The sequence below is a fragment of the Rattus norvegicus genome, chromosome 1, assembly GCF_036323735.1.
Source record: "Rattus norvegicus strain BN/NHsdMcwi chromosome 1, GRCr8, whole genome shotgun sequence".
NCBI lineage: Eukaryota > Metazoa > Chordata > Mammalia > Rodentia > Muridae > Rattus > Rattus norvegicus.
Window position 1 is genome coordinate 97,210,618 of NC_086019.1, and position 12,242 is coordinate 97,222,859.

At 46.5% G+C, this 12,242-nt stretch overlaps 1 protein-coding gene across 4 annotated transcripts in view; it reads left to right on the forward strand.

The window, feature by feature from the left end:
- Positions 1-12,242, forward strand: part of Cep89 (centrosomal protein 89) — a 41,900-nt gene that overhangs the window by 15,502 nt on the left and 14,156 nt on the right. For all 4 annotated transcript variants that reach the window (XR_005501821.2, NR_172209.1, XM_063283711.1 and 1 more), the window contains exons 7-13: positions 1,797-1,839; positions 3,198-3,416; positions 3,721-3,863; positions 6,506-6,556; positions 6,991-7,074; positions 9,163-9,266; positions 12,026-12,141. Coding sequence is in view for 2 of the 4 variants with exons in the window: in XM_063283711.1 (XP_063139781.1) it covers positions 1,797-1,839; positions 3,198-3,416; positions 3,721-3,863; positions 6,506-6,556; positions 6,991-7,074; positions 9,163-9,266; positions 12,026-12,141 (760 nt within the window). In the remaining 2 variants the exon portion in view is untranslated. The remainder of the gene's footprint in view (positions 1-1,796; positions 1,840-3,197; positions 3,417-3,720; positions 3,864-6,505; positions 6,557-6,990; positions 7,075-9,162; positions 9,267-12,025; positions 12,142-12,242) is intronic.

The following is a 12,242-nucleotide window of genomic DNA, read 5'->3' on the forward strand; positions in this document are numbered from 1 at the left end:
GAGTTCTTTCTGCTGCATGCCTCACTGAATAACCTCCTCAGTGGTGAGGTGTTAGAGGGGAGTGACTCGAGAGGCACTGAGGTGGATTACTGGGGACCAAGGGGTTTGTTAGCCTTGTTTATGCCTCAGGCAGACAGGCAGGCAGACAGAGATAACAGAGCTCCAGTGAGAGCTCAGGCCTAAGCACCAGCGACAAATAACATCCCAGTAAATAGTCTCCCGAGTAAAGGATCTGAGGACATAGCAAAAGCAGGGTCTCCCCTTTATACCTTTCTAAGGATGGCGGAGGTGACAAAGCACAGGCCTGCAGCCAGGCTCTCTCATTCCCAGGCAGTAGGCAGGGAAGGGGGTGGGTAGCAAGGAATGTGTTCATACCCACTCTGATGTAAACTCACTTCCCAGGAGAGAAATCCTGCCTCCAGGATGCTTGTCATAGAGGCACTTGAATAGTGTCTCAGCAGGGCTCCTGTGGGAGCTGGAGTCTACTATCTCACACACACACACACATACACCAATATTTTGAGATACTGAGTCTTGAACTGAGCACACTGTGCTTTGCTAGGCAAGTGCATTATGAGTAAACTTCATTCCTAATGTATGAACCAAAGAAAGATTGCTCCACAGTGTAGTTAAAGGGAAGGCTTTTATTGTAGCCAGAAAGGAGAGTACAGCCAGGGAAGAGCTCAGAGCAGAGGGAGAAAGTAGTAGACTGAGCATGGCCAACAGCCTGGACCTGGCCTTGGGGTGTAGGGGAGAAAAGAGGGAGAGCGAGAGACGAAGCAAGAGAGGGAGACCAAGAGTAGCTGACCTAACAGGGCTATAGGGAGATGCCAAGGGAGCCTGGTGACCAGCGTGTGCCTTGGTGTGCTAATAGGCACCACAGACAGCCATTTGTCCCTTCTGCCAGCTGTAAGGTAATGGCTCCTTTGATAGAGGGGAACCGACTTCGCAAGTTCCTGCAGAGTGCTGGCCTTTTGTCTAATCCCCAAATTTGGGGAAATGGAGTTTCTTTTGGACCTGACACCTAGCTTCACTTAATACTCATAGACCTGGAGGGCGGCCTAGCTTCCAAAGTTTTGTTATGAAAATGACTAATGAAAAGGAAGAAATCACTTCCAGGATTCCTGGACTGTTAGGCAGTTTTAATAACCAAGGGGCAGGCACTGAAAGAAGCCATCCCTGAAGTGTCTCCTTTTAGGAATTTAATAGTTAAACATGTTTCACCAGATGTGGTGGTTCACACCTGATTCCCAGCACTGGGTGGCATTCATCCCAGCAGGAGGACCATGAGTTCATGGGTCAAGGGCTGCAGAAAACAAAACAAAAGCTTACTCTATGGCTGTCACTAGAGTTACAACCTTACCTGCAGAAACTAACATGGTGACCCTCACACACAGTGGGAAGCCAACGGCAGCACCCTGCCTTCCTGCTTATTGAGAGGCCATCATGATCTATTTTCCCAGCAGTTAGAACCTTGCTTTACTGCTAGTGGGCTATCAGTGTCCCACACTCACAGCATGTCAGGTACTTTATTTAGAAAGTAAAGAGACCTTTAGTGAAGATACAGCCATTGAACACTTAGGCCAAAACAGGGGACAGCTGGGAGAGGGGATGCCCCGAGTGTATGCTGTTCAGTTGTAAGAAAACAGTGAGAGTTAAAGTCCTGGTGCTAAAGAAAGACCCTCAGGAGCCAAGGGAAGAGGAAGCTCCACCCCCCACCGCAGCCTTCCTCCGTGCCAGTCCATTGTGGGAGGGGCTCACACATTCTCACCCTCTCTCTGCCTTTTTCTCCCTAGGATGAGAAAGTACCACTGTGTAAAAAGACCCCTCCCTCTCCAGGTACTGGCCTTTTGGGGTTCACTATGATGGGAGGGAATGCTTAGTGTTTACTCAGTGCCTAGAACAGTCCCATCTGAAGGAAGGTTTGCAGCGCCCTGTGAAGGCTCTGGGGTCTGCTGCCGTGATTAGTTTTGGGAAGGTCACTGACTGTTAGTGGGGTGAAGGGAGGCCTGTGGGGAGAGCTCAGAAGCTGGGGTGAGGGTGGGTCTGTGGGGAGAACTCAGAAGCTGGGGTGAGGATGGGCCTGTGGGGAGAGCTCAGAAGTTTGTGAGGGTGGGCCTATGGGATGTGCTGAGCCCTTGGATGGGGTTGGGGGTGTGGCCCCGTGGGATGTGCTTGAGGCGTGGATGTTGGCGTTTAAACAAGGGCTCAGCTGTGAGGACTATGCTTTGCCAGGCTGACCTATACAGCTGTGCCAAGTTCACAGTGGGATTGTAGTTTGGAGATGTTCTGTCTCCCACCACTCATCTGAAAATATTATGTTGCCTTTCGCATGGATTAACTGTATTTTTGCTCTTTCTTGGGGGTTTTTGTTGGGTACTGAGAGAGCTCTGGTGCCCTAACTTCTGGCTCCCAGGCTTTCTCTCCATTGAGAATCCCTTGTGTGGCCTGTCTCAAGTCAGACACACTGCTCATCACAGTGATTTGCAAGAGGTCCAGAGTAGGATCCTCAGATGCCCTTATGACCTGGGCTTGGGAACATGGGTTCAGGTCACCCCAAGTGACATTTTCCAGTAGTGGAAGCAGCTATATGAACTTTTATGGTCACCCAGCACAGCCATAAATCAAGGCCTTTACCAGATGCACTGAGCAGGTTACTGGCAAAGCCAGGAAACCTCTGCTGTCTCAGATGCTATCTGAAAGCGTCACTAGTGTTAGAATTGGTGGGGGCTGGTAGGTTACTAAGTCACTCCATTCCAGAAGGGTTTAGCTGATAGTTAAAAGAATGCTAAGTGGATGGAGAGATGGCTTAGTGGTTAAGAGCACTGACTGCAATTCCAGAGGTCCTGAGTTTAATTCCCAGCAACCACATGGTGGTTCACAACCATCTGTAATGAGATCTGATGCCCTCTTCTGGTGTGTCTGAAGACAGCGACAATGTACTTACATACATAAAATAAATATTAAAAAAAATAGGATGCTAAGCGTGTAGCATGAGAGCTGCTCTGCCTCCTCTGGCCCCACCACCCTTTACAGACTGTCGCTGTACTGTCCCCTGGCACCGAGTCTGTTCAGACACTAGGGGCACGGCCCACGCCTGATGTGAACTAGTGCTCACATGGCTTTTGAAATGAAGTGTCAAGTGTTTTTGATATGAACTGGTTATATAATTATGTGGACTTCTCTGTACCTTGCAGATGTAGCTGGTAGAATACATCAAAGATATACAAAAATAACCAAAGAAAAGTTTGACGAGTTAAAAGAAGAAACAGTGCATCTTTACACTGCAAACCAAGCCCTCAGCCTTGAACTGAGCACTCTGAGACAGGCAATGAAGGACTTACAGCTGAAGCTCAAGATAGTGGAAAAAGACAACAGGAAGCTGAAGGAAACAGAAAAGGCCTCCTCTCAGGAAGGTGCGGCTCCCACGGCACTGCTACTAAGGGATAGTCAGAGCTCTTTTTTATTTCGAGAATTGATGTGTATGTGGATATTTATGTTGTAATATCTAAGACTACATTAGTACCTTTATGCTTATTGAGTTTTGATTTTATCTGCTGTAATGTTTTGATTAAATGTCTTAACTTATTTATATAAATTATACATACACATTTATACAGCTCACTACAAGGGAACAACAGTCTGACTAGTAGTTTACATACAGTCTTGATGACTCTGATAGGACTGATTGTAGTATAACGTTCCGTCGATATTTTTCAGTAGTCACACCTGAATTGCTTTGCTTAAGGAAGCAAAGCCAAGACCTGGTGGATGAGAACGAGGGCCTGAAGATGATTATCCATCGCCTGAATGTAGAACTCAGTCGCTACCAGACAAAATTCCGGCCTTTGTCTGAGGAAGAGGTAGTGTTGACAACTCCAGAAATTCAGTTTGTTTGTCTTTAGTTTTTACCGTTGAATTGATTTCTGGTTCTTGAGAGGTTCTTGGGAGTTCACATTTTTTTTTTTTTTTTTGGTTCTTTTTTTTCGGAGCTGGGGACCGAACCCAGGGCCTTGCACTTCCTAGGTAAGCGCTCTACCACTGAGCTAAATCCCCAGCCCCTAGGAGTTCACATTTTTAATCCTTGTACTTGGATAACAGAGGCAGGTCTTTTTCTGTGGGCTCAGTGCTAGCCTGGTCTACATAATGAGACCCTGTTTCCAAAAAATGTTACAATCAGAAAACACACACACACATACACACACACACACACACACACACACACACACACACACACACACACCCCTTGTCAGCCCTGTACTTAGTAGGATAAGGCAGAGGAGTCTTGAAATCTTGGGCTTGAGGTTTGAGGCCAGCTTGGCCTCAAGAGTACTGAAGTACACATTAAGACTTTGGCTTTAAGAAGAAGAAAGGGGGCTGGAGAGAGCTCAGCAGTACTAACTTGCTGAGTTCACTTCCCAGCACCCACATCAGACAACTCACAACCACCTGTAAATCCAGCTCAAAGATTTCTGATGCCCTCTTTGGGCTTCTTGAAAGCACTGTACTTTCATGCACATATACACAGGCACACATAATTTAAAATAAAAGTAAGTCTTTAAAGAAAAACCATTTTGGGGTTGGGGATTTAGCTCAGCGGTAGAGCGCTTGCTAAGGCCCTGGGTTCGGTCCCCAGCTCCGGAAAAAAAAAAAAAGAAAAACCATTTTGTTTGTTTTTTTGTTTTCCAGACACGGTTTCTCTGTATAGCTCTGGCTATCCTGAAAATCTCTCTGTAGACCAGGTTGGCCTAACTCAGAGATCTGCCTGCCTCTGCCTTCTGAGTGTTGGGACTAAAGATGTACCACCATGCCATGCTAAAAACATTTTTTTAAGAAAGGATAATTAATTATTCCATCTAAAGAAAGCTCTCTCCTCTCATGGCTATGACAGCAGACCTGATAGGAGCACCTTAAGGGATCATTGATCGACTTTAGCTTGCGGTTCAGGGGCCGCCGCCCACTGTAGCAAGGACCCATGCTGCATGCGCAGCGTGGCTTGTTTTATCTCTGAAAATCAGGAAGCCAAGAACCAGACCGGTAGCAGGCCTCGCCTGCTATGCTCAGGGCCTTTGTCTTGTCAGCTGACAAGAACCATACCCCACCTCGTGTGGCTCTTCAGCCTCTGCAGACAGCTCCACCAACCAGAGACCACAAGCTCAAGCCTGAGCTGTGGCAGCATCCAGGACTCAGCCATAGCCCGGGTATCCCACCTCCTCCATCCCATCCATCAGGAAGGCACCAAAGACCCTGGAAACACTGGGCCAGGGAAGAAACATAAAACATAAAAGATCAAAGGTTCCCTCAGCTGCTCCATTCTCAGCCTGTTCTTTAGACTTACAGTGTTACAGAAATTCAGGACTGTTACTCAAGTATTATTGTTACTCAAGTATTTACAGTTCCAGGTCCATAGACTGTTAGTAAGATAACAGAGGTGCCTGCCTCTGCCTCCCAAGTTCTGGGATTAAAGGCGTGCACCGCCTCTCTTAATCTACATTAGGAATTTGCCTATTTTGAACAGTTCATAGAAATGCAATTATTTTATAAGTGGCCTCTTGTGACTGGTTTCTTCCATTTGTATGATATTAATCTTTCTTTTTAAGTGATGCTGGTAATTGAACCCAGGTCTCTGTACTTTTAGGCAGGTACTCTACAACTCCAGAATTTTCTTTTTTTCTAAGAGTGTCAGACTATAATCCAAACAGGGACTCACTGTGTAGCTCAGGCAGGCTCAGCTTGCAGCAAGAGTCTTATTTCTTGGCCTCCTAAGTGCTGGGACCGTAGGCACAAGCCACCACACCAGCTCCCAGTGTTAACTTTTTAATAACAAAATTAAGCTGGGGGAGTTCACATGATCCAAAACTTGTGCTTCGGTAAAGTGCCGGAGGTGCGGGGGTGGGGTGGGGCAGAGAAAGTGGGCCCATTGGCTGCTGCCTCCTGTGCATTCCCACTCCATACCTGTGTCTTTTGTCCTGTGCAAATACCTCATCTCTATGACATTTCCCTAGTCCCTCTATCCAGATGGGATCCCTCTTACTTATTTATGGAAGGGGAGCATGTGCACACTCTGTGTGTGTGTGTGTGTGTGTGTGTGTGTGCGTGCATGTGCATGTGTGTGCCTGTGTGTGTGCATGCATACATACATACCTCCCCTCCCTTATTCCTTCTTCCCTCCCTCCTTTCACCCTTCTTTCCTCCCATCCTTTCTTTCTCCTCATGTGGAAACATGAAACTTGGAAATAGTTTAAACGTGTAAAAATGGTGTTATATGTCGGTGTTATATCCTAATGTTTATGAAGTATAATGTTAGTTAGATGAATGTTTTGTAGGACACATGTTGCAGTCCTTAGGAGAAGAGAGTGTTACTCTCAAGCACTTCCAAGGTCATTTCACATGCTTTTGTACACGTGACTTCAGACAGTAGGATGAAGCCTCTTAAGATGGCTATCACACGGGACATCAGAGACAGTGTAACTGACTGTGTCTTTAATGTGTGCTTTATTTTCAGAGTTCCTATATTGAAGGCCTCCCATCTAAGGGCCCCACACCCCCCTGGTTGGTAAGTGAAACTTATTCTATTTTATTTATTTATTTAATTGTGTGTTTGTTGTTTGAGACAGGGTTTCTTTATGTAGCACTGGCTGTTCTAGAACTCCATCTATAGACCAGGCTGGTCTTGATCTGCCTACCTCTGCTGCCTGAGTGCTGGGATCAAAGATGTGCCCACCACTGCCCAGCTGAGTGAAAGTTATTTAATCTCAGGCCCATATTCTCTGGCTCTGTCAATCTACAAAGAACCATTCCAAAATAAGTGTGTCATCTTGCTGTTTAACAAACAGATAAGCTGGGTGGTGTTGGTGCAGACCTTTAATTCTACACAGAGAAATCCTGTGTCGAAAAGTCAGTCAATCAATCAGTCAATCAATCAATAAAGTAGAAGAAGAAAAAGAAAAAACTATGTTAGTTATCCTTCACTCCATTCTTCCACCCTAGGTGGATATAAAGTACCTCTCACCCCTGTTGCTGGCTTATGAAGACAGAATGAAAGAAAAGGACAAACTCAGCACCGCCCTGGAGGTAGGTTGGCGGGTGGCTGAGGCAAGCTGTATCAAGTAAGACCCCAGACGGCAGAAACAACCCAGAGGTAAATGCGCCTAATGTTGTTGAAGGAAGGAGGGGCAAGCTGGGACCAGGGAGGAAAAGAGGGAGAGAAGTAAGGGAGGAAGGAAGGCGTGTTTGGCAGAGCATGATAGGCGGGCGGTGCTGGGAGGAGGGGTCTACAGGGTGTGGTTGCTTTGTGAAGCAGTGGTTTGGGAGAGGCAGCCCTACCTTAGTGGAGCTCTTGGGAGGCAGAGGAAAAACAGTGGGTGGAATATCATCCCTAACTCCCTCAGGGCAAGGGGAGATCATACTCAGGGCATTTATGAATCCCAGGAAGCCCTAACCCAGTGGTGTATCGTGATCAGGTTGTTGGCAGTATTAGAAACAAGAATTCGTGCATTTCTGTGTGTTCATCTGTTTCTTGAGAATGGCGACATTCAACTGTCAATGGACCAGGCCTGGGCATCATCTACATCCAGGGCCCTTCTATGCCTCACATTCACTTCTGACATAGGGCCAAGTAGGTCTCTGTATTGGAAGGACCCAGGGAGAGAAGATTGGTCTTTAAGGGGTCCTGAGTGGGACCCGGTCCTTAAAAAGTCCCACAAGCCCATCTTCAGTCATGCATCCCATTACCTGCTCCGTCCCATGAAGATGTATTATTAGACATTGGATTTTTTTAAACATTTATTATTATGTATGCAGTGTTCTGCCTGCATGTATGCCTGCACACCTGAAGAATGCACTAGATCTCATTACAGATGGTTGTGAGCCACCATGTGGGTGCTGGAAATTGAACTCAGAACCTCTGGAAGAGCAGCCGGTGCTCTCAATCTCTGAGCCATCTCTCTAGTCATCTGGACTTTGGATTTTTAACAGCATAAATTATCTTGAATTCACTAATCAAAAATCAATAATAAAATTTCCTTTTGGGTGCTCTTTTAAAATCAGGAACATCCCACATTTCCTATAAGGACCTGTTGATAAACATTTCAGACTTTGCGGGCCAGGTAGTTTCTGTCCACAGATGCTCAGTCTGCTGTTGTAGGGTAAGCAGCCCTAGATGGCGTGCCAGTGATGGGTGGGACTGTGTTCCAGTAAAACTCAATAAAGACAAACCGCTATTCCAATGGCTTCAGCACGACAAGCCAGTTATAAACAGGCAAGCAAGCAAACAGCCATGTAGACTGCAGATGAATGTGTACTGCAGTGAGGAGAGGAGGGGAGATGCAGGCATGCTGCCCTAAGAGATAAACGTCTGGGGGGTAACTCCTGCCTAGCATGCACACAGCCCTCAGCTCATCCCAGCACTGTGATCAGTAAACAAGAGGCCATTTCAGTGCATTCCTGAAGAAGTGTGGACACCCAAAGTCTGCACAAGACACCAAGTGCCAGCTGGGACACCAGAAGGAGTCCCAGGTCAGGAGCCCATACCTGCCAAGCTGCATATCTCAGGGTGTCTGGCTGACCAGGCTGATGGAACTGAGCGGGTGTGTGGGGTGTGTGTGTGTGTGTGTGTGTGTGCTGTGCACAGATAAGGTTAGAAAACTCCTGCACTAATACCTTGACCCACTCACAGACCCACAGTGTCTAGGACCAAAGGACCTAAAATACTTTTTAACATAAAACTCCAATTTACTTAAGGAACAAGTTACAGGACAGTCAGGATCACACAGAGAAACCCTGTTTTGAAGGGGAAAAAAAAATAAAACAAACAACAACAAAACCCTTTCAATTTGCCCTCTAAGGTCTAAACAAAGAAAACTTTCCAGTCTCTGGTGCTTTGATTTATTTAACCTTCCTTTAAATTTTTCAAGTATTTGGCACTTCTAGTAAAGTGACATCATTAGTAGTTGACTACTTAAAATCCAAAGTTCTTTGTCCCAATGCACAGTGACACTGGAGTGACTTGGATGTTCTCTCAGGAAACAGCGCTCCTAAGGACGTGCGGGGAGAGGCTAGAGCAGCCTCTGTCCTCTGACCACTGAGCAGCACTTCACAGCTAACACTGTGGGTGTGGCTGGCACTGTGTGGGCGTGACAATCTCCATGCTTCTTATTTCAGGAGGAAATGAAAACCTTTAGACTGCGAGTCCAAGAAGTGGTGAGGGAAAATGAAGGCTTGCACCAAGAGTTAACTAAGAGAAGCCCCGTCACCATCGAGGAATGGCAAGTGGCGTTTGCTAATTTACAACATAATAGGATCAGACTTCATGACATTACCAGACAGCACTTTGTTTTTAAAAAATTACTACTTTGGGGTTGGGGATTTAGCTCAGTGGTAGAGCACTTGCCTAGGAAGCGCAAGGCCCTGGGTTCGGTCCCCAGCTCCGAAAAAAAGAACCAAAAAAAATTACTACTTTACCCAAGCTTTACACAGCTCAGTGAACCTCGCTGGGTGCCATGAGAGCAGGCATTCAGGACAGAAGCTTGGAGTGTCGCATTGAAATTTACATTTTCTGTATCCAACGTATTTCATGCAGTTATCCACCAACCACAACCGAAAACACCAGGACGGAATTAGAACAAGAAAAACCACTCCATGCATTCACATGTTAATTTTGGTGTGTCTTGATTTTACACAGTTTTGCAGGGTTTTCAAATAGTAAAGTGTACAGATTTTTTGTTTTATTTTTTTGTTTTGTTTTTTGTTTTTGTTTTTTCAAGACAGGATTTCTCTGTGTAGCCCTGGCTCTCCTAGACCACTCTCACTCTGTAGACCAGGCTGGCCTCGAACTCAGAGGTCCATCTGCCTCTGCCCCTGAGTGCTGGGGTTAAAGGCACCTGCCACCACCGCCCTGCAGTTTATAAAAATTTTAGAAAGGGAGAACCTCTAAGCCATGAGTAAGATACAACCTTAGTAGTTTTGAAGTACTGAGGAAGGAGCCCAGGGACTCGGTTGTGCTGGGCAACTGCTTTACCACTGAACCCCTAACCCCAGCTTTTGGAGACAAGTCTCAGTGTAGCTCTAAACTAACCATGAACCCTGAAGTCCTTCATCTTCCCACGTGCTTGGCCTGCAGGCCTGCTCCACTGCACCAAGCTTTAGATGGATATTTTGATGATGATTAATTGAGGGGGTGGGGGGCCCCAGGTGTGGTAGTGCAACCTTTAATCCCAGCACACAGGCAGAAGCAGGAAGACTTCTGTGGGTGGAGGCCAGCCTGGTCTACATAGGGAGTTCTGGGTCAGTGATCCCTGTCTCAAAAACAACCGAAAAGAATACAAAAATTTTAAAATATGGCTCTGGGCTCAGTGGTAGAGCACTTTGCTCCCAACCAAGGCCCTGAGTTCAGTCTGTAAGCATTGCAAACAAGAGGAAAAATAAATGAGTAAATAAATAAATAATTTCAAACTAGGTTCTCAAATGGGAGCTCATTTGCTTCCCGTTCGGTCTGAGGCAGTGTGAGGCAGTCACCACTAGATGGCTTGGGAGCAGGAAGGCTGGGCTGAGGCTGCTCAGTGAAGCCTCTCCTCTCCTGTGCTGTTTGCAGTGCTACCCTGTCTCTGCAGCCCGCCCAGCCTGCTCATAGTGAGCACAGCCTCTGCTCTCTGGGCCTGGCCACCCAGGCTCCCCGTGGCTCCACCCACCTTTGTCTCTTCTGACACCTGGTTTTCTGCCCTCTGCTGTACTGTGTTGGGGCAGTAAACATTTAATGGGGCAACAGCTAAGGTCTTTGAGCTCATTCCGTAGCAGTTTTCAATTTTGAAAGTTGAACTGATACAGGTTTTACAGTGCCCCAAATAAATAAGGGTTTTTTTCCTGGAGAAAGTGAGGCTGGGGTACGTTTATGTAGTTTTAAGACACTATTTCAAAGCCATTAATAAGTGGGGGTTTTTTTTCCTGGCTTATTCTTTTTTTTTTTTTTTCTTTTTCTTTTTTTCGGAGCTGAGGACCGAACCCAGGGCCTTGCGCTTGCTAGGCAAGTGCTCTACCACTCAACTAAATCCCCAACCCCTTCCTGGCTTATTCTTAATATTTAGTACTTTATTTTATTTACCCCCCTACCCCAAACCTGGATCCACTTCCTTTCTGTCTTTCAGAGATAACAGCAAAACACTATTATTATGATTTTTTAATAGCCTCACTGGTAGTCCAGACTGGCCAGCAGCCGAGTGCCTCCTGCCTCAGTTTCACACATGCCGAGGTTCTAGGCCAGCTGCACTGTACCTGGGGTTTTGTCGTTGTTGGTTTGTTTATTTACTTATTCATTCATTTACTTATTTATTTTAAAAATCTTTTAAAATGTGTGTGGCTATTTTGCTGCACACCATGTGAGTGCCTGATGTTCTTGGAGACCAGAAGAGCGCATCAGGTGCCCTGGAAATAGAGCTACAGAGGGCTGGGAGCTGCCATGTGGGTGCTAGGACTCAAACCCAGGTCCTCTAGCAGAGCCGTCAGTGCTCCTGACCATCGAGACACCTCTCTTGCCCTTTAGCTTCCTTGGAGATCCGAGTCTCACAATGTTGTTTAGACTTGACATCAAGTCCTGGACTCACTCAGCCTCAGGAATGCTGGGACTTGTAAGTGTGGCTTCCATAAGAAGCTGCTACTGATGAATGAAAGGTTTCAAAGTAAAAACGGGACCTTCCAGCATCCAAAAATGTCTTATGGATTACAGAGCAATTATTTGGGTGTAGGGATTGGGTACTTCAGTGTAGGAGCAAAACTGGCCATTTGACCCATCTCACCTGAGTATCATGCACAAGACCGTCCCCTCTGCCTTTGTGTGGATATCAATCATTACTGCATGCAGTAGCTGATGTGTCCATCACTCGGGCATCATTGCTGCTCTGTCCCCCGTCCACTGCACGTGCCAACATTTGCTGTGTCACTAGAACATGCCCAGGTGTCGGCTCATACTGTGGCATATTTCTGTGAGCTCTCAAACCCCAGGACAGGGTTTAATCTTTTGAATCAATTGCAGGAGGCAGCTTCAGACTCAAGCAGAGCTGGTTCTAGATGAGAACAAGCTCTTGATAGAGCAGTTGGAGATCCAGCAAACGAAAGCCAAGGACACCCAGCAGGCGCACCTCCGGGACGGTGAGTGGCCCCGATGTCCTAGAAAATGGGACGGGGCGGCATATTCCAGAGTTGTAAGTTGGCACAGCAACTCACAGTTGGTCTGCAGTCAGCCTGTGTGT